Source organism: Vanacampus margaritifer, chromosome 6 (assembly GCF_051991255.1).
Source record: "Vanacampus margaritifer isolate UIUO_Vmar chromosome 6, RoL_Vmar_1.0, whole genome shotgun sequence".
NCBI classification, from domain to species: Eukaryota; Metazoa; Chordata; class Actinopteri; order Syngnathiformes; family Syngnathidae; genus Vanacampus; species Vanacampus margaritifer.
Window position 1 is genome coordinate 28,178,501 of NC_135437.1, and position 26,664 is coordinate 28,205,164.

General features: G+C 42.1%; 3 protein-coding genes across 9 annotated transcripts in view; 1 reads left to right on the forward strand and 2 right to left on the reverse strand.

Moving 5' to 3' along the window:
- LOC144053321 (unconventional myosin-IXAa-like) overlaps positions 1–4,591 on the reverse strand; it is a 101,137-nt gene extending 96,546 nt beyond the window's left edge. For all 7 annotated transcript variants that reach the window (XM_077567664.1, XM_077567662.1, XM_077567665.1 and 4 more), the window contains exon 1: positions 4,245–4,591. The gene's annotated coding sequence lies outside the window, so the exon portion shown is untranslated. The remainder of the gene's footprint in view (positions 1–4,244) is intronic.
- Positions 4,592–6,718: 2,127 nt separating this feature from the next.
- LOC144053690 (uncharacterized) lies at positions 6,719–8,797 on the forward strand. Its single transcript, XM_077568403.1, has 2 exons — positions 6,719–6,986; positions 7,571–8,797. Exons 1-2 carry the CDS (start codon positions 6,801–6,803, stop codon positions 8,639–8,641), a joined length of 1,257 nt encoding a protein of 418 aa, XP_077424529.1. The 5' UTR covers positions 6,719–6,800; the 3' UTR covers positions 8,642–8,797.
- A 4,774-nt stretch (positions 8,798–13,571) lies between these two features.
- LOC144053564 (ornithine decarboxylase antizyme 2-like) lies at positions 13,572–26,402 on the reverse strand. The gene is given in 6 exon segments (XM_077568136.1): positions 13,572–14,492; positions 15,786–15,871; positions 16,809–16,981; positions 19,069–19,149; positions 19,151–19,217; positions 26,190–26,402. Coding segments are annotated over 6 exon segments (561 nt in total). The 5' UTR covers positions 26,210–26,402; the 3' UTR covers positions 13,572–14,358.
- Between the last annotated feature and the right edge of the window lie 262 nt (positions 26,403–26,664).

The following is a 26,664-nucleotide window of genomic DNA, read 5'->3' on the forward strand; positions in this document are numbered from 1 at the left end:
AAACAGATGTTTGCAAATGTCTTATTTTTATTAAACACAGAAGATAATCAGTTTTTTTTTCATGAAGTACTACAGAAATAATTGAACAATTACTGTTGAAATCAGAGGATTTGGACCATTTTAAATTAAAAATGGCCCCAAACAATTACTCAATTATTAAAATAGTTGTCGACTAATTGGATCATCAATTACTTGTCGAGTAATCGACAAGTAATCTAATTGACTCTTCTACAAGCTCTAATTGACTCCACTACAAAAGGGCGACGATAATAGTAGCATTCCGTACGTGACTCTCCTTGAGATACAAGTTTAATTTAATAAGAAAAAGAGAGGCAGAGGCAGGTTAGACCGGGTGTTAGTCATTTCGCAAGCTGGCTCATTTTGAAAAAGATTGATTTACGGTGTTGTGAGCGTGGACACGACTGGCTTGTCAAATCAAAGCAGCTCTTCTCACTCCCTTTCCAACATCTCCGTGTGGAAAATGTCACAGCGATCCATGCGTGACCCGAGCATCGTCACTTTTGCCACTTTTGCCACCCCTGCGGCTTGGGGGACAGGAACAAATGCTTCCAATTAGGAACTAGAAATTGGACATGATGTTGTGTTTTAGAAGTAATCTTGTAGTGAAGCGTTTCTGCACAAAAATCCAGTTCCCTTGCAGTTAGCCCGCCGGCCCCCCCGCCCCACCCGGCCCCCCCGCCCCGCCCGCCCGCCTGCCGCACTCTTGAGAAATCCCTCATTGCGCCGTCATCTTTGCTGACATTAACATTTCATTTGGCTTATTATGTAAGTAGCAAAGCCTGCGAGAGGCGGGCTGAGCACATCATTCTGACAGCTGCAGCTTGCCCGCAAAGTCACTCGCACCACAGCGGCGCAGCCGAACCCCCCCCCCCCCCCCACACACACACACACATTCCCCCCCCCCCACCTCCACCCATCACTCCCGCCAACATGCAACACGGGGAGACGTCAGAGACAAACGTGTACACGCTAACGTTCATCTTGAATAATTCACGTCGGATTAAGCTTTACGGGCAAAAGCAGTTTGTAATCATCGGAAATGCAAGCGCGGAACTATCTGAAGTCGCGAGCGATGTGCCTCAAGGGTCCGTTCTTGGCCCTGAGCTTTTTCTTACCTACATCAATGATTTACAATGATACAATTTTTTTGGAGAGGTTTGGACATAATGCCAAACTTCGCTGCTATTTTAGTCATTTTGACACCATGAGAAAATTCATCAAATTGAAGTCTTTTACCACCAAAAATGTCAATTGGCGTTAAGTACACGCCCACTGTATACCGCCAATAACGTCAATTGACGTCAACTACGTTTTTTTTTTTCTCAATGGGCAGTGCAATGGCTTGTGAGAAATCCCAAAGCACCCACCAACCATGGCCAGCAGGTGGCAGCATCGTATCTCTTTTCAATGGGCTCCCGGGTATCAAATGACATGAAAAGATGGCGGATCTTAGGAAATAGAACGTTTTCAAGGAAGACATGTATGATCAAAGCGTTTTGTCACATTAAATCTAATTCACAGAGCGAACATTTTTGCTTGATGTCACTCAAATGAGAACGTAGAAACATACTTTTTTTCTAATGAAAGAATGAATTCCAATCTTTCATATGGTATCCACCATGTTTATGTAATCATAGCACACAATATTCTGTTTGCCTTGAAAGATGAGTTTTTATTTTCAGGTCCAGAAAGTAAAAACCCTGCCACAGTTTGGCTTTAGCCCCTAAGTCTTAGGGGCTAAGACTAGCTAGCTAGCTAGCTAACTCCCTAGCAGGTAAACGAGCACCATGGGTGCTAGCTAGCTAGCTCCCTAGCAGGTAAACGAGCACCATGGAAGCTAGCAAGGAGCTAGCTAACTAGCACCTGAGGCTAAAGCCAAACTGTGGCAGGGTTTTTACTTTCTGGCCCCGGATGTGGCACCTCTGTCCTGTTTTAATCAAGCGATTGAGGTGCTCCGTGCGCCGCGTCATTCATGATTCATGAGCGTGGCCATCCCGCCTTCGCACGCTGCAGATGACCACGGGATGCCATTTTGCTCATCACTGACAACCTCGTCACCTTGTTTTCTACAACAATATTTTTATTAAGCCACCACACGTATTTTACAGTGTCACAAGCACATTTCAGAAAAAAAAATCTATATATATATATATATATATATATAAACTAGCTGCTAGCCACTAGCCGCTAAAGCTGGGAACAGGCGCCATATTCTACAATGTCAGTTTAATTGGAGTTTTTGTAGTGTCCTTAAATAGCGAACATGATTTTGCAAATGACATCGTGTTTGTGTTCACATTTTATGCTAGCAATTTAAACTTAAATCAGTTGCAACTTCCAATCGGGCAGGCCCTTGAGGCGCTGCCACAAACAACTTCAACATAAAAGTGTTCTAAGACATCAATGTCCGTGTATTTGGGAAGATTTTAGTTTCTCACCACTTTGACGGTGTGTTACCGTCATGCATAAAATTGCTAAAGCTAGCTAGACTCGTTCCACCGTTAATGGCAACAGGTGGATCCACACTTGGCATAGATAAATGAATCGAGGAATTATTTGTCGGAAATTAATCAATTATGAATAAATTAAGTGAAATGACTGGATTAGATAGATGGGCATGGAGGAAAACATTATTCAGTTTCACACGGCTAAAGGAAGGCGGCATGCTAACTGCTTACATGCTAAACCAACAGACGTTAATGTCAATTTGATACAATTACTTTCACGCCACAATTATCTTATTTATGGTTAATTCATTAAACAATAGATGCCGACCCAGCATATTTCTGGGTTTACCTTACCTTTAAATGACACGTTTGTTTACTATTGACAACGCTTGCACTTTTGCCACCCGAAAAAATGTGCGACATCCAAGTGAGAAGGTCCACATGGATTAAAATGGCGGAAAAGAAGTGATGGTCGGCCCAAGGTGACGTCACGCTGGCATTTCAGTACAAATGGCCACAGGCCGGTTGCGAGCTGAGAGGATGAGGGCGGGGCCTTCCTCCCCCTTTTGGACCCGGAGGGGCCTCCGGGTGGTCTGGACGAGATGGCCAGTCTCAACTTGTCCACAAGGCCAGCGCCGAGTTCCAACGCGAGCTGACCAACAAGCAACAACACGAGCAGTCTTCACTCGTCCGATTACGAACGTTTTGAGAGAAAAGCGGCACAAGCGCAGCCTGAAGTTGCTTTTAATGAACGCAACGGCCTTCAATTCAGCTGCATGGCGCAAATATTGTGGTTCTTTGCAGAGTATAAAGAATATATGACGGTGTGTCATATTGCAACACGGATGCTATCTGTTAGCCCATCAATTGAGTTCCCCGTTATGCGTTAGCACTGCGCTAGCAAGGCCAAAGTCTTTTACTTGTTTGAAAGAAAGAGAATGAGAACAGCATTTATGTTAAGTTTGACAGAAAACTTAAACTGGGAGTGTTGAAACCTATTTTTGAAGATTTTTTTAATATATATTTCAAACTGTTAAGTGGGTCACTGCCACTCTTGTAGTCCAAATCAAGGCAACAATAATAATAATAATCAGCCAGATAAGGGTTTGTATGTTGAAAACTTTGCGGGGTGTCAAACTCGTATCTCAAGGCAACGCTGTATATTTAATTGGCATTAGGATTAACAGGGGAAAGGAGGAGGGGGGGGGGGCATTAAAACCGTTTGAAAGACTACAGTCTAATTCCAAATCTTTACTGATGCTAGTAAAAAGAGTGAATGACTTGCATTTGCAGCTCAATTTGACAGTGGAAATGTTTTGTGTCATCTTTTCATCCTCAACGACTCACACTTGACCACTGCAACAGCATCATTTGAAATAATGGAATGAGATGGGATTGGGGGGCGGGGGGGGGGGGTTACATCAGAAGCTTGCTTGCTTTTGGGGGGCGTCCAGCTGCAAAGGAGACTGGAAGCACAACACCCCCCCCCCCCCCTTTTTTTATGTCCTTCCCTCCCTTCCAAAGGAAGAGACTGCGACAATATGACCACATGAACATATTGTTCAGAGAGGAAAAAAAGGAAAAGAAAAAAATGCGCACATGGAGGCGTTACGTAAGAAAACGTTGTGACATTCATACGAGACGGCTGCGACAAGCGGCATCTTTTGGGCTTTCATATCCGCGGTACGTGCGTGTGGACGTGATGACAGCGTGCAACGTGACGTCCACGCAGAAAATGGAGAAACAACAAGCATAAGGGGGGGGTGTCGGTCTTACCTTCTCCCCCTCCTCCACCGAACCGCCGCCGCCGCCTCCAGTCCGCCGGAGCGACGAGGACCAGCGGCCAACCGCCGCCGAGTCAGCCGCAGCCCAGCTCGGTGCGTCCGGACAAGCCCGCCACAATCCGCCGCTGCGATGCGCCGACCATGGACGATCCGATTCAAGGCGAGCGAAAAGCTGCTCCAGTCTGCGAGCGTGCGAGTTTCGGGGCTTCTGCGTGAATCTGTCTGCAGTCCTCGCCGTCACTTCACGTCATGTCACGTCACGCACGCCGCGTCGCGTCGCGTCGCTCTCCTCCAGGTTTGCTCCACAGAGATGCGCGTGGCCGCGGCGCGCGTCCACGCGTGGGATGAAATGGGGAAGTGGGGGCGGAGGAAGACCCTCCTACTAACATCACAACAAATCACATTTACACGAACGATAGATAGATAGATAGATAGATAGATAGATAGATAGATAGATAGATAGATAGATAGATAGATAGATAGATAGATAGATAGATAGATAGATAGATAGATAAATAGATAGATTAAAAAAATAAATCACATCGCAAACATGTCATATGAAAAAAGATGCAAAACAAATGATTTAAAAAATAAATAAAAAATGAATGCAGAGTCGCTCAACAAGCTAACAGCCAGCAGACTTTACGCTCCCATTCATTGACTCCCAAGTCACTCACCAAGCCAGGCCCCGCCTTTGAAGCCACATATGTTCAAGGTCACAGGTTATCCCATGAAGAATGTGAGTATGGCGACCCCAAGTGGACAAAAAAATTACCTACGCCACATATTTTTGCATTGTTATTGCACATGAAGCTGGAATCATTTGTTTTCAAACATTTGATTGCAAGATCAACATTCACAGTGCAAATTGAAAACGGTTAAAACAATTTTTTTTTAAATACAATCAAATAAAACCCCAAGCAAACTACACGAATAAACAAAAACATAAAACTTTAATATTTATAGGCTTACTAGGGATGTGATACAAATGCAATACTCACCAATACTAAGTACCTGTTGAACTTTTGATGTCTAAAATTTCAACTATGACAAAAAATTGTCAACAAAGACCTTTCTTTCTGATGCGGCTGATGATTCGCCAATGTATCAAACGGCCGCCGTTATAGCGCCAACTACTGCTGAGGAGGGATTATTGTGTCAGATATTTTTTTGTCTTAACAACCTCTATAACCATTAAAAACCCGATACCTTAAAATAAGGCCAACTTCGGCCTGACACCTTTTGAGGCCCGACTTTCACATATTGGTACTTTTACGCTCATTATTTTTGCACTATGCGTGTGTGAGTGTGGTGCGTAAGGAAAGAGATCACGCACACTCCTGTGGCAAGGTCTGAAAACATCCCACCTGTTTTTCACGCGATCACTTTTCAACCCGGTGACATATTTACTAGCCAGACATGTTGAAAAGGAAATCCTCCCCCTCGGCCCACAAACGTCGGGAACCCCGCGTGCAGGAGGGGGGGCTTCAAACACCCCACCATCCATGCTCGACATGACAGCAGCGGCACACAATAAAGTCACAGATGGGAGAATATAGACGGAGGCGTCAGAGCACGAGTGGAAAGTTTGGGAAAGGTCAGCCAGGAGGCCTGGAAAATGTAGTAAGCGCATCTTCCTCACAGATTTAGGGTTCGAATCTTGGCTAAGGTTCTCCAATGTAGAGTTTTGATGTTTACATTCCTTTTAAATTCCAAAAACATGCATGTTATGCCCATTAAAGACAATGTAGAGTCTATATTGACTGTTAATATGTGAATGGCTCTTTCTATCCCTGCAAAGAGAATAAGTGTTATACAAAATGGATGCAAGGATATTCACACTATGAATTAAAATGTGTAAATACATTTCATGTAGCTCAATATACAATTGGTTGTTTATTGTAAATAAGGAAATATTAGTCTTTTATATTTGAATTTTTTAATTCTATCATTACATTAATTGTATAATAGAATAAACATTGGGAATGGCTTTATTATTAAACTTAAGTATTTCATAATCATACATATATTTACAATGTTTAACACATTAGGTTAATAATTAAGTTATTTTGAAAGAATACAACAACAAATGTGAATGGCTAGCATTCATATAATTTTTTTTTTTTTTTTTTTTTTTTACATATTACGCAAACCATTTTCACTTTTTCTTTTTTAACTTCAACTCACCTACGACCGACAAGACCCTTGCCATATGGCGCTTGTTTCACTTAACTATAGCCAAGGCAAGGTGTCCCTCGTGTGGTCAAAATATGAATTACATACAACCCGTTAGGTTAAATCGTACAAACAAGTAGTCAACTATCAATAAAGCATAATAATAATAACAGCAGTAGCAGCAGTACTAATAGTAATATACACTATAACAATGATAATATTAATTCTACCGAGTCGGACGCTGTATGTGATTTGTTTAGGCGGGAGCGAGCCATAAGTAAACAGTAACGTCACAACACCGCGACACCGCTGGCGAGCCTGTGACCATTTAATTCAGCGACGGAAGCGGAACGCCAGTTAACAAACAACAACAATGGAGAACATCCACTCGATGGTGTGCTTTCTGCTCGGCATGTGGCTCTTCATCACCAGGAGAAGGAAAGCCTTGTTCGAGAGGAGACTGCAGGCTGCGCGGAGGAACACCGCGGAGAAAATGAGGAGAGTTTGGGAGTTGTTGGAGGACGACTCGTTTCCGAGACGGAGACGGCGACGCCAGATGGTTAGATGACGGTTTGGTGTCTGTCACTGTGTTTGATTTCCTGTTCGTCAACAACAACAAATAAACAAAAAAAAAAAAACATGGCTGACTACCACAGTAATCCAAATTTGTGAATAGATCTTTTGACTGTCAGAAATTCTGTTCCAAAAACAATATTTTTAAAATGCCAATTTCTAACATTGTAGTATTTAAAAAATATATACATATATCAAAGTAATAGCCAGTTTGGTTTCAGAGATAAAGTAGTTTTTATTAAGTGGTTTAAAAAACAACTGAATTAATCCAACATAACCTGTGGGTAAGGAGGATAATTTGAGTGGATGTCATAGTGTTTGTTCAAAAGATGTTGATTCTCAAATAGATGTGGCGGAAATTCTTTAAATGTGCTTTCATCAATTTCTAGTCGACTGGTAAAATTCTTTAGTCGTTGAATTTCTTGCAGTATCTTTTTGTGCATACCGGTAGGTCGCTTGGCCCACATGCAAAAATGTAGTTTCAGTTTCAAATTTCTTCTTTTTTTTTTTTACATCAGTTATCTTTCGACACACCTTTGATAACTAAAGCCAATGTGTTGAATATTCCAGATGCTTCAATTGCTTCTGAAGCGCCGCCGCCGCCCGAGCATCTGGGCGGTAAGCCGCTCCGACGTGTGGTGGGACCAGATCGTCCCGGGCTTTACGCGGGCCGAGTGGATACGCCACTTCCGCATGTCCGAAGCGACCTTCCTGGATATTTGCGCCAAGCTACGGCCGGCCATGGAGAAGCGCGACACCAACTTCCGCGTGTGCGTTCCGCTCAAGAAGCGCGTGGCCATCGCCGTGTGGAAGCTGGCCACCAACAGCGAGTACCGCAGCATCGGCCAACTGTTCGGCGTCAGCAAGACGACGGTGTGCCGCTGCCTGCGGGAGTTCTGCTCGGCCGCGTGCGCTCTGCTGCTGCCGCGCCACATTCGCTTCCCGGATCCGGAGACGCTCGGACGGACGGCGGCCGACATCGAGGAGGGCTGGGGGCTTCCTCGCTGCGTCGGCGCCATCGACGGGTCCCACATTCCCATCATCGCGCCTCAGGAGAACCACCGCGATTACATCAACGCAAAAGGCTGGCATTCCATCATCCTACAAGGCGTGGTGGATGGGAAGGGGCTGTTCTGGAGTGCGTGCGCGAGCACGGCCGGCGGTCTGCGCCACGCCCAAGCACTCAGGGAGTCTTCCTTGTGGGAAACGGCCGAGCAAGGGAGATTCGAACCCGGTTATTACATCCTGGGCGACTCCGCTTACCCGTTAAAGCCGTGGCTGCTGAAAGCGTTCCGGCAAGACGGCACGCTGACGCCAGAGCAGCGCACGTACAACGAGAGCGTGCGCATCGCCAGGGTGATGGTACGCATGGCTTTTTCCAGACTCAAAGGCAGGTGGCGCTGTCTGACCAAGAGGAACGACAGCGACATCCAAGTGGTCAAGTCCATGGTGTTGACCTGCTGCGCGCTGCATAATATATGCGAGCGACAAGGAGAGGAATACAGGGACCAGTGGGACACTCCGGGCGTGACCACGACGCAGGATGTGGATGAGGAAGAGGAGGAGGAGGAGGAGGAGGAGGAGGAAGGTGGCGATGTACGTGATGGGCTGGTGACATTTTTGAGTAGCGCTTTGAAATAAATCTTTTTACGTATTCATTTGCCTAAATGTCATTTGTACTTGGTTGCAATTTTCTGGAAAGGTTTTGTTCAATAATTTGGTCACAAAGATTTTTCGGGCAAATTCACTGAGATTTTTAAGCAATGTAGCACTTTAATAAAACTTTTTTCATATTAATAGTTTAGCCTAAATGTTGTTTGTACTTGAGGTTGCAAATTTCTGGAAATTTTCTGTAAAAAAAAAAAAAAAGCGCTGCAGCAGTTCACGGAATAAGGTATATTACCAAAAAAATAGTGGCAAATTTCTATAGTTTCTGTTAAGAAACCAATGAAATGATTAACTGCATAACTATATAACATAAAAATTGGGGGAGAAATAATCAGTAATGAATTTTTTATTTATAATTTGATGCTTGAAAAATAAAAACATATGTGCTTGAAATTCTGAGCCATCAGACTTTTAATTCACATTTAGGTGTTGTTTTTTTATTTTACACTGAGTTTTTTGTGTTTTTTTTTAATACATGAATTATCCGTACTACTTATGCTGCATTCGAGGACGGTCGGAAGTCGGATTTTTCCGAGTTCAAACCAGGACGTGTGTAAACCCCGACTACATCTATCTGGCAAGTCGGTGCTCCCCCTTCTATCTGGCCCCCAAGGACGATTTTGGGGGACTTCAAAAGCATCGACTGCGTGTTATCTTGACTTTGACATGCACGGCGTGTGCGCAGTATATTTTCCGAGCTGGCAACGAGAGGGTCGCACATTAACAGCGTTACAAGAAGAGGAGATTAAAAGCTAAAAGTGTGTCACGGGCCACGGCCCTAAAGTGAGGCAGATGGCCTTCACGCATCCTGCACAGATTGCGTAACAACACACACTTGAGCTGTTACGACACACTCGTGTTCCCCTTCTCGATTTGTGTTGCTTTCGTTCGCTCAAAGAAGTCTTTCATTGCAGCTTGATTAGCAAAAACTACCCGTTTATGATAGTGCGCGTCCTCATTAAGGTCGCATGCAAACTCCATACAGCCCGGATTCGAACCCAGAACCTTTCTCAAGCAGGCATGAAAATCACTACTGCAGGGGTGGAGCTACGTGGTGGCCAGGGCCACCCGGATCACTATTTAGCAGGGGTGGGAATCTCTGAATGTCTTACGATTTGATTCGATTCGATTCTGAATTTTGGGCCTGCGATTCGATTCAGAATCGATTTTCGATTAAGAACAATTTTTGCTTCAAAAATGATTTGATTGACAATGATTTTTGCTTCAATCTATAGATGTGCAAGGAATTGTAATGATCTACTCGAGTCTGATGCTAATTAGCGCGCTACTCGCGGCACTTTTATCACTCAAAAGAACGGCTCCACACTGCAAAAAAACATTGACTGGAATAAATTGATCGTGACTTTTTCCTTCTACTCTCTAATGTGGCTACAACTTAACTGTGTATTAGACCGCGTGGAACCACACTGCCCCTAAGTGGCCAAATCGGGTACAACATGAACAGCGCTCCCAATAAAGGCACACACTGACAAAGGCAAGACAGCATAAAATAATTTAAATAAAATCTGCATAGAATGTAAATGTTTTACAGTTTTTGCCACATTTTTTGGGGGGGAGGTGGCAAATCCAGGTCCAGAAAGTAAAAACCCTGTCACAGTTTGGCTTTAGCCCCTGATGCTAGCTAGCTAGCTCCCTAGCTAACTCCTATGGTGCTCGTTTACCTGCTAGGGAGCTAGCTAGCTAGCATCAGGGGCTAAAGCCAATCTGTGGCAGGGTTTTTATTTTCTGGACCTGGATTTGCCACCTTTGTTTTTTTTTTGTTTTAAACTTGAACTGAATGGACGTTGTGCTGCTCCTTCTGTTGCACGCACCTTGGCCACCTGGGGGCAGCATAATAAAGACATACATGAAAGAGAAGGTCACGATTGCTCATTAAGAGGCAGTAAAATTAGCCGTTCTTCGCAGAGGATGAAGAGGAAATGTTTTGTCTTCAGCCATTTGTGCTGCTGGTTGATTGGTCGAAAGTTAGCTACTGATACAGAGGCCATTTTGTACATCTGAACGTCACACCTTAAATTTTTTATTTTTTTTTTAAAAACACTCATTGAGTGCGCTCTTTCAAAAGCATATGATAAAAATGAGTCTTTTATTTTTGAGCGCTTGATGTTGGCACGCTTCCCGACTTTCACTTTCTGAGAAACGCAGACGGAGGCGCCCCAACATGTGACCTGAATTTACGTCAAAGTCTGAAGCAGATTAAGGCGGCGAGAGGACGATGACGGCGAGCGCTCGCTTCTCAGCCATGCGGATTAACCGAGTGACACAGCTTGAAGTCCTTCGTGGTTCAAGTCGCTGCTAAAGCTGCTCGCCGCCGCCGCCCGCCCGCCGTCAGCCGCGAGAATTTCGTGTCACTTCTCAGTAAGGGAGACGAGAGACGCACTTAGCTCGCCTTCTGCAGAAGAAAAATGCTGATTGAATCATGACCATTCGTGAAATTAGACGTTTCAGATAAAAACACATTTTTCTCATGACTTTTTTTTTCCTGCAATATATTTTTGAGTACAAATATTTTCACGTCAAATACAAAAATTGACTTTGTAATGTCATTTTCTCATAAACTCACATCTTTACTATTATGACATTTTTCATTCAAAATGTGCCATCACGAAAAATATTTTCACGTATCACTCTTAATTAGCATGACATTTTGTTAAATTTTGTGCATGCATTTTATTATTTTGCTGTCATACAACATTTCTTTTAAACCTCCATCTTGACTTGTAACACGGCGGTTCCCATTAAAAAAATATATATATATATTTTAACTCTTTGACTGCCAGACGTTTTCAGAAAAGGGATGCCGTGGGTGCCAGCCGATTTTAAGCATTTTGACTGATCTTTCAAGGTCCATAGAAAATTATGTGTTTGGACTATGGAAACGCACATACTGCCAAAAAAAGATTGGACTCTCATCTTCCATCAGAAAAAAAAGTTTGTTTCTACCTTATTCCGTTTTTGAGTAATCAACAATAGAAAATGGTTAGTTTCACCTGTTTTGAAAAAAAAACGTCTTTTAACGTCTTTGGCACTCCTCCATAGGATTTTACTAAACGTTATTTAACGTTTTTGGCAGTCAAAGAGTTAAAATCACTTTTTCTTGTAAATGTTTTTATTTTTTGTAAGATTACTCTAATAATATTTTGTCATTTCCAATTAAGTTGGGAACTTGGGATATTGTTTAAAATGTCAATAAATTACATATTTATTTAATTGTATTCTTTTCAATGTCATATTAGAGACAAAGTTGTCGTTATGAGAAATGTCCTGACATTACCAGAATAAAACCACAATCAAGAATGGAAAAAGTTGTGAAAAAGTCATTAAAAGAATAATAATTTGATTGACATTAGCAAATTATTAGAATTTTTTTTTTTTTACTTTTCCCATCATGCTCATTTGTATTGCTGCTTAGTTCTGCCCAACACAAAAGCGTCTTGTCTTTTTTATTTTGCTTGCAGCTCTTTGACCTTCTCAATGAAAACATCAAACCAAAGCATAACATTTTTTGAACTTTATTTTTTTATTTTATTTTGTTAAACAATCATTTTCCCCGCCGCAAGAGACAAGTTTGTCGTCCACAGTGTACACACGTGGATCGCCCTCTGATGTCACCGGGAAACAAAACAATAAATAGCTCTCAACTATGTCAATATAGAGAAATATACATACATAGAAAATAGACTTTGGGAGAGAAAATGCATGATAGTGATTCGACCCGGAAGAGGCTTGAAAAACAAAAGATGCCCCCCACAAAGCCAAGATAAAAGCTTCTTTGGCGTCGAGTTCAAAGTGCTGAATAACAAACAAAAAAAAAAATAATAATAATTCAAGATAGCTCCTGCAGCGATAAATCAGATTGCATATATTGGTAATACCCTGAAAAGTGTTCTTCCTGCGCGCGCACACCTTAGGGGGGGTCAAAAGCGTGAACGGCAGAAGACTTCAAAGGAGCAAACATGAGTGAGGCACAAACGGTCCAGGCAGACTCGGCTTGACCGAACGACGACTGACGACAGACAAGGATGACGTGCTAGAAAGATGCACCAATATTAAAGGACACTTTTCTTTTTTAATTCAAACTCAACATCGGAACTTATTTTACATTATTATTATTATTTTATTTATTTTGTAAGTTATTAAAATTACTTCAATTTTTTTTTTTAGTATTTATTTTGAAAAATAATAATTTGAGAGACTTTTTAGTTTTCCTGACTAACCGTCTTCCAAGTCCAAGAATTAAAACGGCCAAAACTGCTTTCTCTCACATTCAATTAATTTTTTAAAATAAATTAAATGTATCCATCCATCCATTTTCCTGACCTGGTTTAATTTTCACATTTATTAATCAAAAAAAAAAAGTTTTAAAAAAAATTAATTACATTTTTTATTTTTTTTAAATACATTTAATTTACTTTTAAAATAATGATTTGACAGACTTTTTTTTTTAAAAATTCAAACTCGACATTGGAAGGGATCCATTTTACTGACCTACCATCTTCCTTGTCCAAGAATTAGTTAAAATTTGAGTGACATGCATCGAAATGGGGCTTGACCGGCCACCGACTTCCGTCTCATTATTTTCATTTTTTTTTTTAAATCTACAATGTTATCAGTTTCACTGACCAACCAAATTTGCTGATATCATTTAGACCAGCTAATGATTTCTGCCATCAGTTGCTTGCACTTCCACCCACGGTGATGTCATCAAACTACAATCGATGCGTGCACAAGTGGAAAAACAAACAAAAAATATCATCTACGTTGGAAGTTTTGACCCAAGATCGTCAATGTGGATGAATTAGACTGCCCAACCACTTCTGCTGGAATAGAGTAACTGAGGTGCCTGAAGGGCGTGTTAAATAAGACCTTGAAAACAAAACACTACATTGTAACAGTTTTATTGACCCGCAAACAAGACCAGAATGACTCGTACATTAACCATCGTGTCACTAAACAAGATCGGCCAATGACTTTTGGTGAACCAGAACAACAAACGCGCCAATCTGGCATGTGTCAAATGAGCATTTTTCTTGGCCCTTGTTGATGTCAATGAACTTAAAACGGCCAATGACTTCTGCTGGACCAGAATGATCGACACATGCCAGCAGTGAATGAGTTAAAAAAATAATAATAATAATCTTGAACCAAACATTTTCATTGACCATCAAACTTTGTTGATGTCAATAAAGTTGAGCGGCCAATGACTTGTGATGCCTGGCGGCGGAATGAAGTGACTCTTTGGTTGGAACGCGCACACGGACAGCTCCGGATCCCGCTTGATGTGGATGATCCAGAGTCGTCAATGACTTGAGAGAAAGTGTGACGTGACGTTTTTGTCCGGTCGGCCCACGAAGCTTCCACGTGACTTCCGTGCTCCACTCAAAGTTACTCAAAAGTCTCCAACAACGCGAGAGGAGGTACCAACATCTTCAAAAAGTTGTCTCTTTCGCTTTGTCGAAGGTGGCAAGAAAAAAAAAGAGAGAAACAAAAGGAGGAGGCGAGGGTCGTCTGTCATGTGACAACTTAGATGCTTGTGACGACTTGGCTCGCGGTCCGAAGAAAAAAAAAAGGCCCTCAATCCCAAAGGCAAGCAGAAAAGGTGGTATGGGGGCGGGGGGAGCACAGGAAGAAAAAAAAAGGGTGGGGGCGGGTGGGTTCTGAATGTGGCGTCACTCCTCATCCGAGCTGCTGCCGATGTCCAGAGAGTAAAGCATGAAGGCCAAGTCGGGCCGGGCCGGAACCGAGGGGTCCCCCGGCTTCACCATCTCGAAGCCCATGTAGTGGAACGTCTTGATGATGGACACTGAGGGGGGGGGGGGGGGGGCAAGAAGACCTTGAGTGGGTCATTTCAAGCACAGGTGGGATTTGGGGAATTTAAGGGACGTTCGTACAATGCCAACATATTTAATGTTCATCTGTGGTTTGGTTTGGTTTGTTTTTTCAAAGCATTTTAATGGACATCAGTTATACTGACTGATTGTCATTATACGGTTTCTATGCTCCCCGTTGATGCCTTTTTCTCATGATCTTTTTCTTGTTTGTAAACAGGCTGTTTATTGTAGCGAGATGGTCGATCGGCAATAGTAAAAGACAGATATGTTGTTTTTTTTCAGGGCCGATACCGATATTTCAAGCCGATATTCATTTGTAGTATAACAGAAAATATTTATATCAAAATAAAAAAATTTTTATTGCCATTAAGCATGTTTGTTAAAACAACTTTTTTGAAGGTTTTTCTTTTAACTTATTTAAACATATAAGGAAAAGCTTTGTTTAAACATTATTAAACAAAAATTGCAATTATGCTGACACTGGGAACTCCCTACACGTTTTTCAAAAAAAATAAATATATAAAGAAATTATGTTGACATTTTGGAAAACTATTTACAGTAGAAAACTTTAGTCTACTCTTTTTAAAAACATTTTTATTATTTACTTATTTTTAATTTTAAAGTGGTAATTTACATAATTATATAAATGGAAAGTTACCCATGAGCGAAAAATGCATGCGAATTTAGGGTTTTCGTCACGTTTCGTAAAATATCTTCACAGACGGTGAATTTTTTTTTGAACATGTTAAAAATGTCTTTAGACAAGTTTAAACTGTCTGTGAACATCTTACAAATCCTGATGAAAACCCAAATTTCGCTACACTCTAAAAACTATGGGTCAAAAATGGGCCAATCCTCTACTTGGGTCGATTTGATTCAACTTTGAGTCAAGAAATCGGTCTTTTGAGTGCATAACAACTCATAAATATTGACCAGATTTTTTTTTTACTTGGGTCAAAAAAAATGATGTCATTTTGTATAAAACAACCCAGAAAGTTGGGTCAAATTAACCCATGAAGTGGATCGGTCCATTTTCGATCCATAATTGGGTTACTTTTGACCCAACTGTTTTTAGAGTGTGTGTTCGCAAGCATTCACCGCTCAGTGAGATACCAGCTTTAATCGGCCTTCAGATTCGTAAAAAGGCCGATGGTGCCAAAATGATCGGCCCGGCCGGTAATCGATCGATCCCTAGTGTGCCCCTATTTTGATTACAATCGTCCAGTTAGAAGCTCTTGTTTGCGTACTATAAAGTCAAATCTTACGTCGATCCTCTCGGCCTTTGCTGAACCACAGGAAGACGGAGTTCACCTTCAGCTGCTCCTCTGCAAACTCCAGCAGGGCGGTAAGCCTGAGGACGTCACACACGCTCGGTCAGTGGGGGATGGCGGGAGGGGGGGGGGGGTGCTGATGACGCCTTTTTCCCTCTTTTACATAAGAGCTGCTAGCTCTTTACATAATATTGCGGTGCTAAGTGGCGCAGCCGACGTCTGATTGGCCGGCTGGCTCTGCAGTGGCGGCGTCCGGGCCAAGATGGAGCAAGTGTCACATTGGGGTGGCTCCGCTCTTCATGTATCCCCATAAAGACCAACATTAACTCTTTGACTGCCAGACGTTTTCAGAAAAGGGATGCCGTGGGTGCCAGCCGATTTAAGCATTTTGACTGATCTTTCAAGGTCCACAGAAAAGTATGTGTTTGGACTATGGAAACACACATACTACCAAATGAAAGATTGGACTCATCTTTCATCAGAAAAAAAAGTTTGTTTCTACCTTATTCCGTTTTTCAGTAATCAACAATAGAAAATGGTTAGTTTCACCTCTGTTTTGAAACAAACGTCTTTTAACGTCTTTGGCACTCCTCCATAGGATTTTACTAAACGTTATTTAACGTTTTTGGCAGTCAAAGAGTTAACTAAAAAAGTGTGTTTAATATTTTTTAAGGCACTAACATTATGCAGTTTGAGCATCAACACTCCACTTAAATATCAAAACAAAAAACTGCTCTAAAGCAAACTGTTCTAAAAGACTAAATACGTTCTATGCAACTGTACTGTGCCAGAAAGTAAAAACTCAGTTTGGCTTTAGCCCCTGATGCTAGCTAGCTAGCTAACTAGCTCCCTAGCAGGTAAACAAGCACCACAGGAGCTAGCTAGCTAGCTAGCTAGCACTTGGGGTTAAAGCTAAACTGCAGCAAGGTTTTTACTTTCTGGACCTGGATTTGCCACCTCTGATGATGACTCAACGTCTTCATTTGCGGTTACGTTGACAGTGCGAGTGAGGCTCACCCCTCTTTGCTTCCCTCGGCCAGGGGGCCGGCAGGAATCTCCAGGAAGAGGCTCTCTTCCGACACGGCCGTATCCCAGAAGGTGGAGCGTCGCTCGCTCAGCTGGTAGTGGAAGCGCAGCAGTGAGGGGTTCCCGTTCACCTCCGTCGCCCGCGTCACGGTCAACTTCTCGTCCTGGAGGCGCCGGCGGGGAACAAAGCGGTCAGGCGAGCCCCGGAGCGTCGGCCGCGTAGAAACACACTTGTGCATGTGCTGCTATTTTGGTTAACAAGATGGTCTTAACTCATTCACTCGCAGACATTTTCACTGAAGCAACCCCCTTCGCTCCCGGCTGTTTTACTGGATTTTGACTGATTTTGCAAGGCTCACACAATATTGGGTTCTATTGCTATAAAAACATGGAAGAAAAAAAAAGATTAGAGTCTCTTCTGTTTTGCAGCAATTAGCATTGGAATATAGTCACGTTTCATCATTAACACTGTCAAAAAGAGCTTTTTTGCAACATGGCCCTGGTTGATCTCTTATACTCTGCTGCCACCTGCTGGTCGTTTTTGTAATAACTACCATTGCTTTAAGCGGCCTCTTCAGTTCAGAGGCTGCATCAAATCCTTCTGCATATAAAAAAAAAAAATTGTTTTTATTTGAGACCATGGAAATATTTAAAATCAAACGTTTTTGGGAGCAAATGAGGTAAATGTTAGCATGCAGTAAGTCAAATAGCAGTATTTACGTCTTAGTATGTTTGAATAATAGTGGCAATGCATGACAAAATAATCAACAAGTTGATGTATTTTTATTCAATTTTTTTTCATCAAACTGCTGTAAAAGCTGAATTTCCCCTTCGGGATCGTCAATGTATCACCCGTTATTTGGCTTTAGCCAACAATGCACCAACATTTGTCAAATGACCAGGAACCTTCTACATTTGTGGCTGGGGGACTTTTAATGCTATGTATGCCGGTTGTGCTGCTATTTTGGTTAGTAAGGGGGCGTGTCTTGAGTTACTGAAAAAATACTACAGAGCACAATGAAATTTCCTCTATAAGGGTTTTCTTTTTTTTGTCTATCAAGTTAAAGGCTCACTTTCATATTTCCTATCTGATGAAGCCACTCCTTTCCATGAAGGAGGACAATGGGTCAGTCATCTGTCTGATCCTGCCATCGCGAATCCCCGGGCACAGTCACATGTCCGGGGTGCGACGACACATTGGTGTTTACACACAGCAGCTTGTATTTGCTTGTGCTCGAAATCGCTCACATTTAGCTTGCATAATTGAAGAAGAAGAATTTAAGGGAGGCACAAAACTGGACACTAAGTTAAGAGAACATTTGAAAAAAAAAAAGTCAAATGCTTGAATGCAAAAAAAAAGGCACAATTATGGTAGAGTAATGCCCTCGCATGTGGGCAAGGCGAGCCATTCATTTTGCATGGATGCCTGTTTATGACAATCAAGGATTAGGGATAGACCGATCATCGGCCGGGTTGATTATCGGCGCCGATATTCAGCATTTCGACGAATATCGAGCATTTTGAGGAATCATAATAGATTCATTTAAAAAAAAAAAAAAGACTAACCTCAGTGAACTAATTTAAATTAAAAAATTTAAAAACTTGAATTTTCAGAGATGCTGCTGACCCTGGGAACTCTCTGCACCTTCTGTTTTTGTTTGAAATTAAAACTAGTCTCAAGTACAAATTTAGTACTTGAGATATTTTTTGAATACTTCATTTACTGTTTTCAAAAGTTTTTATTTAACTTTTGAAAACATCTTACTACCTCTGGGCGATCCCAGAACTTTGTTAGATTTTTAACACAAAGATGTCTATTGACTAAAAAAAAAATTTTCTACTCCAATATTTTATGAACCCTAAAAGTTGTTCAATAAATGCATTAATATTAAAATAATAATAATAATTAAAAAGCTGGAGATTGTATTTTTCCAAATTTTGATACCAATACAAATTTTGATACCAATATTTCCCTTTTAAGTGAAAATGAATATCGGCTCCAAATATCGGTTATCAGCGTCCTTGACTACTAATAATCGGTATCGGCCCTGATAAAACCATACCGGCCTTTTTCTTTCAAGGATTATATTTATGCTTGAATATGATACCTTTATACATTAAATACCCACCAATTCCCAGTTATTCCATATTAACGCCCACGGAAAGCTTGATGTAAACGCCGCCATTTTGAATATCCACGGAAAGCGCCAAGTGCTGAAATGCTGTTGCCACAGTGTAAAAACATGCTGACCTTGTGTAGTAGCACGCCGAGAGAGTGATCCCTGACCGTCCCTCGCCCACCCGGGATCTTCAGCTGTGGGTGAGGGGCATCAGGAACACCACTGAGGCCCCGGCGGCTGAGGGATGGAGCCGGGAAGCCGCGCGCCCGCTAACCAGGAACTGCACACACACACACAACAGGAGACGCTCGTCAGCCGCTTTCAAGACATTTTGCTCGGCTTTTCCTTTCGGTGTGTGGACGAGTCGGGCTTTCCTCGCTAAAGAGAAAACACTTGACGCAATAGCAGGTTTTCTCGTCAGCCTTTCGGTGTTATTCGTTTGCACGTTGTAAGGAAAAAGCGTATTAGCGCTAGCTGGCAAGCTCAAGAGGAAAACAGACTGAACATTGAAAGAAAATGTCATCAAAGCTGTTGAAAGTTAAAAACTCAAATGTGGTGACAAGTCAGGACTTTGCTAAGTGTTCTGTGAAAAGGCCCAAAAGCACATTTGCTGCCGACGCCAAGCCAGAAAAGGAAAAACAAACACAACTTTGGGCTGAACTTGAAATTCAGGTCTAGTGCGCAGAATCCTCATCAATTTGTGCATTTCAACAAGTAGGCGTTGTTCTTTCTGACAGATGACATAAGAGATTGCTGAAGCGTCCCAGCAAGAACACTTCTGAGAATAGCCCGCCGGGCTTTTTGCGAACGCGCCTCTTGAGTTGCAGACACGAGCGGAACGTGTCGGGGCCAACCGGGTCTGGCATGTCAGCAAAACCGCTGAAATGCCAGCCGTCAAACGCGCTCGTTTGCTGCACAATGTCGACATTTGGAGTCCTGCGAGCAAACCTGTTCCCCGCCGAAACCGCCCGTGATGACCCGGGATGCTGAGATTCAGGCCGAGTTTGCCGGCTAGCTAGCAACGGAAAACAAAGATGGAGGCGCCAGAAGTAGCCAGACATTAACATCCTCTGTAGGCCAAAATACATTTAGGAGAAAAGTCGTTTGTTGTAAATAGGTGTGACTTCAATAGTTAACTCACGATTAATTGCAAATTTTATATCTGTTCTAAATGTGCAATAAAATATTTGTATACTCTTGTTACATAAAAGTGGGGGGAAAAAAATCAACAGAAATATGGCTGCATATTTTAGTCATTGTTACAGTCATTTCAGAATAATTCATAAAATATGTGAGTGTGATATTGATTGAGGTCATTTTTCTGCCACTAGATGGCATAATTGCATTTGTAAGACGTTGGTGACAGCTCAGTGCATTTTTCCTTTCATATTAAAGAGCTACCTAATGTTCACATAATTCTTCACAAATTATGACATTTATTACTGCTAAATTTTGACGTGTCTGCTGCGTTGCGACTGGAATTCCCCCAGTACAGACTTTACAAGTAAGAGGCGGCCATTAATCGCGCGCTAAAAAAAAGTTGGACTTTAAATGAACGCACTCATTTTGACAAAAAAAAAGTGTAATATTGTGATTGTGGAATTAAGCAATAAAATCCACATGTTTTTCCTCAATATCAAGGGGCGGCCATTTTGACACTTGCTATCACGGAAAATGACGTCACAGTTATTCAGGGCTCAGATAACGACCACTCACAGCTCGGCTTGCGAACGTCACATGACCCAGAAAGCAGGTGAACTGTCATTTTCAGAGTCAAAATGGTTGAATGTTTGTATTGAACACATTTTGTATTGATATTGATCACGTGTCTCGTCCAATACATAATGAACGATCATCTAGCCCTCATCTTATTTGTATTTTTTTCTCTTTTAAAGTCGGCCATGACGGTGGTACTGGGACAGCAAAATATTTTTGGAAGTAGTATTTAGTGCAAAAAGACTGTCAAGCACTCTTCTATGATTAGAACTGCTGTTGATCAACGTTGATGAAGAAGCACATGTAGACAAACGAATCGGATAAGACAAACGGACGGACAGGACGCAGATGGAGGAAGCGATAAAGACGCCTGCCAACGAGAGCTGCTTGGCTTTCTTTTTTTTCCTCCCTCCCCCCACTGCCTGAACCTGATGTTCGTACCAGCTTGTTGTGAAAGGCAACACTGTGACATTTAAAGCGGCCTCGCATCCCGCAACCGCCCGAACTGAAAAGGTGACGAGGTCATTCTAAAAACAGAATATAGGTTATGTTTTTAAAGGCGGTCATACTTTTGCAAGACGTTATTTCAAGATGGTGGGACGCGCGACGGGATTGCGAATGTGACGGTGGAACGCCGCCCGCCCTTCCTGGCGTCACTGAGGCAAGAATCGGGTGAGTTGTTTAAAAAAAAAAAAAAGGGGGGGGGAGGGGAGGGGGTGAACGTGGAGGTGTTTGGAGGACAGCCAAGAGACACACGGGGAACAAAACATCCCCAGAGAAGACCGGAAAACGTTCAAAACAACACAATGGGTCGCTTAGGAACAAGCGCGTCAAACTAATGAAAGCCGCTAACTTGGCAGGTGCGCCGGAAGAGGGCGAGACGCGAGGATGCCACCTTTGAAGTCTGTTGGAATTCAAGAGCCTCCTTCTAGCATCAGGACGATGACATTTACTCCAACTTGAAGGAGCTGACATTTAAAAAGGAAAGTGCAAGAACACGATAACGCGGATTTTAAAGCATTTACACTTGAGGCCGACTTCCGTTAACAGCTGATTCCATTCACGGGCAGCACAACAGCTAAATGCTGATTCACCATGTTTGCTTTGAACTGTGTGGGCTCCACAAAATGACCCAATTCTGCTGACATCACAAGTCAGAACACTACTAGGTTTTTATTACTCAATATTTCTTTGATATTTTCAAGACATAAGCTAGTCGGTGATTTACAGCGCAGTAGCACCATTTAAAAATCGATTTTATAGCTGACAGGCAAGCCAGTAGTGGGGTTTCCATCCACCCATTTTTAATCGAATTTTCAAGAAACGCAAAAATAAAACTGAATGGAAACACTAGAAATTCGAAAAAGGGTCCAAAATTTGCACACACAAAAAATTACGCTTGGATTTTGAAGCGCGTCGAAAAAAGGAAAATGCTAATTTTGGCTATGGAAACGGGTTTGGCGAATAAACGTTGACAAGACCGGATACACGTCGCACGTTTTGACCGGATATTACGTCACACGAACGTTTGTAGCCACAAAGCAATGGCGGACGATAAAGTATGTTTGGTGGGACGACGAAACAGAAATCTTTTTGGAATTCCTTAAAGAAGAGAATATTAATGCAGTTATAAGACGTCGTCGCAAGGTGCAGTCGCTTCCTGTTCTTTTAAATGACTGGTGGATCACATCTCTATGGTGTATAGCGCCGCCTACAGCGGCGGAGTCCAATCTCAATATTCGCAAAAGAAGAACAGATGGAAACGGGCTTAAGTCGCATGTCCGTTTTGCGCATTTTCACAAAATTTGCTGAAACAATTGGATGGAAACCTGACCAGTGTGAAGCCTTTAGAAACTTTTGTGTACATAAATCTGGGTGGAGACTAGAGACTCTTAACACAATTAGCTGAACGTTTGAAAATGTTTCTTTTATTTCTATGGACCCGATTTGTGTCTGCAAGAAATAAAGAATTGAATAAAGCGGCATTTGAGGACATCGCCTTCAAAATGTTGATTTGTTTGAAGCCATGTCAAGGCCAGTGGCTGAAAAAACAGCAGTCAATGTTTGACGAGTCGACTTGTGCAAGTCTGGCAGGTCCGCGTGACGCCATCTCGTCACGCGCGCTGAAAACCCGAGAGTCCGAACCATCCTCAACGCAAATCAAACACTCCCAAAGCAACAGGAAAACATCGACTTTGGACCGGCAGCCGATGCCAACGTTGCGCTCAACTGACCCAAAATCTCATTTCTTGGATAAACAATGCAAAGGGCGCAAAAGTGGAGCGTTCCAAGATGGCAGTGAAAGCATTTTCTCCAGGAAGCCAGCCTTTAAAAGCAAGGCTAAAAGTAGACCACGCGCACAGCTGGCCCCGCCCCAAAGTGCAGGTTCTTGTCTTCAGCTGACTTGGTTTTTGGTTTCAGTCTTGTCTGAAGGCGCACACACACACACACACACACACAACACGTCAAAACAGTAAACAGAAACAAAAGTGTGTCACGTCACAGGGTGTGTTCAAGAACAGCTCGGGTAGCAGAGACAGAACATGAATCACTCACTGGTACGTTTGAAATGTTTATTTCTGAGCAACACATCAAAGCAAAAGCACTTTTCACCTCCTGTTCATTAACTTGAACACTCCGATCCAATTGAGTGCAACAACCCGCTTGAGAAATCCCATTGATCCTCCCGCCAACGGGAGCAAGTTCGGACGTTGGCATCAAGCTCAAAAAAAGCTCTCAACGCGGACGCAGCCTCAAGCGGACGCGACGCGTCCCATGAAGCCCAAGTGAGGAAAACGGTTTGGCTCGCGTGACGGAAATTCTGACCAGCGCCGATCGTATCCAGAAGATTCAGGAAAACGTTTTGAGTGTGAAGAATGAGCACACGTACGGTAAAGAGAAAAAGCTGGATGGCGGTTACGTAAGCAGGCCAGATGTCGGGCCACCCCATTTGCATTTTTGCTGACAAAGCGTGAAAACCATCAAAGTGTCACACGGCAAAAGCAGGAAGCGGCTCAAACCAAGGTTTGCCTGCCTTGCATTTCAAAATATTTACCTTGACATCAGCTAAACAATGCGCAGCAGCACAAAGAGGAATCCACAGTGATAGTGCCGAGCTGATTAAGAATGACATTCATTCAGCCGTCTAATTACGCTGGCACTCAACAAATGCTTTGAAAAGCTGAAGCGTAGGCGATTACCATCAAACCTAAAAATACCACCTATTATCCGTTATACTAAATCGTAGAACGCACCATCGAGCCATTATTGGAAAACTTAAAATAACATGAAGAGAATGACGTGGTGTATTGAACCAAACCACATCAATTTATTTTAGGCAAGTCTGCTAGCTTCATGCTAACAATTAGCGCAAACTGCCAAAAACAGGATAATGAAACGAGCATTGATATTGTGCAGGTTACTCATAAACAACTGATGATTGAACACAAATAATGACTAGTAAATAGTCATACATTAATTCTACTCGGTGATAAACAACTATGGTGGTGCCTCGAGATATGAATGACCTGACTTTACTTTGACTTGCGAGTGCAACATTTGTAATTCGATGGTGGAAGGCAAAAGTGGCAAATCCAGGTCCAGAATATTTAAAAAAAAAACTGCCACAGTTTGGCTTTAGCCCCTGATGCTAGCTAGCTAGCTAGCTAGCTCCCGAGCAGGTAAATGAGCACATATGGAGCTAGCTAGCTAGCACCCGGGGCTAAATGCCACAGTTTGGCTTTAGCCCCTGATGCTAGCTAGCTAGCTAGCTCCCGAGCAGGTAAATGAGCACATATGGAGCTAGCTAGCTAGCACCTGGGGCTAAATGCCACAGTTTGGCTTTAGCCCCGGATGGTAGTAGCTAGCTAGCTAGCTAGCTAGCTAGCTCCCTAGCAAGTAAATGAGCACCAATGGAGCTAGCTAGCTAGCACCTGGGGTTAAAGCCAAACTGTGGCAGGGTTTCTACTTTCTGGATCTGGATTTGCCACCTCTGATGCTGTGCACTGTACAGACACACACACGTTGATGGACACGGCTTACGTAAATGTGCGGTTTTGTGTGTTTTTGTCTTGTTTACATGCTATCCGTTGTTTATTAATTTTAATTAATTGTAATAAATGCAACGGTAATATAAAATTGCCATAATTTTTTTTTCGGCCAAGCATTTCTCATTTTCGGTTTTGACCAAAAAAATTTCATTTTGGTGCATCCCTCGTTACAACCAATCTAAATATAGAAGGAGAATTACACGTTGTGAAGCTAACAACATAACAGGAAACACTAGACTAAAAACAACACACACTGTACAGTAGTGCCTGAGCACGACTTCTTGAATATTCTTGCAAACTAGTTTTGTTACTTTAAAACCACAACTCAGAAAACTCGCTAGTTGCTGCGCTTATATACGCTAAGGTACCTTCAAATTGTAAGCTAAGGACTACCTGTATAAATAATTGTGGTTTAACACATTTATCAAGCTGAATAAGGTTTCCAAAATACAGAACAGTGGACGATCATGGACAGGCAGTTCGACACCTGCAAATCCGCAGATTCCCCAAGAATTTTTTTTAAAGAATATTTCAGGTTTTCAAAAAAATGCTAGTTTCAATGCAAATCAATAGGCGCCAATTATACGCGGGTTCTTGCTGTGTGCGGGTCTGCCTGGTCCCAATCCCCCCGCCAGTAAAAGTGCAGTCCAGCACAAATCATAATGAACAAAATAATTCTGCAAGGATAAAAAAAAAAAATAAACATGATATGCAGTTGTTTCACTTTACATTTTGGTGTATGATATCTGGTCTTTTCACACAACTTTTAGTTGTACTTCACTTTAATCGTACCGTTTTTTCAAGCTGCATCATTAATTTATATCCCTCAAACTTTACAGCACAACCGCTGCTTCAAATGTGCTTTATAAATCAAACTATGGACATATTTTATCAGCAGGAGTGAGAAATTACTGCACTTCACTTGAGGTCAAACTCACTTTGAGAACTTTAGAAATACTGTTTAATAACTAAAAAGAAATACATAATTGTATGTTTTGTATGCAAGTACACTTCTTAGCTTCTACTTCTACTGAACTAAAGCATCAGTACTTCTTACACTACACGTTACATTACATGACACTACATTGGGATTGACCCCTTGTTTACTTTACAAGGCTTAACGTCATCACTGTAAAACAACATACCATCAAAGTGTCGAGCATTCTTAAAAATATATATTTGTGTGAGATAAGAGTGTCGTGCATTAAACAAAAAGTGAGCATATGAAGGAAAATAATCTTTAAAAAAGGGGCATGATGAAACAATCCAGGTGGTCAGGAAGTAGCGACAAGTCTGCAAACATTTCACGGCACCCATGTTGTCAGTCTTGTTTGCTTTTTTTAGTAGTCGCCTTTCTATCACCAGGGAGGACTTGACACCAAGTTCTGCCTCGGGGTGGGGAAAGTAAACTCTCCCATTTTGACAACAAAAGTGGCGTTTCAAATAGTTGCTCACATTCTAATCAGCACGATCGAGTCACTTCCTACCTTTCGTCTGCGTTCAACATGACAGCCTCGACGACAGCTTTTTACGATCCTTGTTTTTCAAACGAAATCTTTTATTTGAAGCAAAAAGGTTAGGCATAAAAGCTCTGCGTCCGGGGAATCGAGTGCGAAGCTCCCAAAAAAGTTTTGGCGTGTGTTTTGGGCTTGTTATGATTAAGGAGGAAGAATGCTGAAAGACAGTCAACATCACTTGGCAGCGGCCAACAAACTAATGGCGAACGCACTCGCGTATTTATATGGAGGAGCCGCCGCGGTGCATTGTGGGTGACTCCGCCCAACCCCAAACCACATCGCGCTATGTAAAAAAAAAAAAAAAAAGGCTCAAAACTTCAAATTAGACTATAATGCTGTTTTTTTTTAATGATTATGTTTTGTCAATTAAATGGGAAAACGTTAGTACTTTTTTAAGGGACAGATTGTGTAGGTAAAATCGTTTGTTCTTATATAAAATAAAATA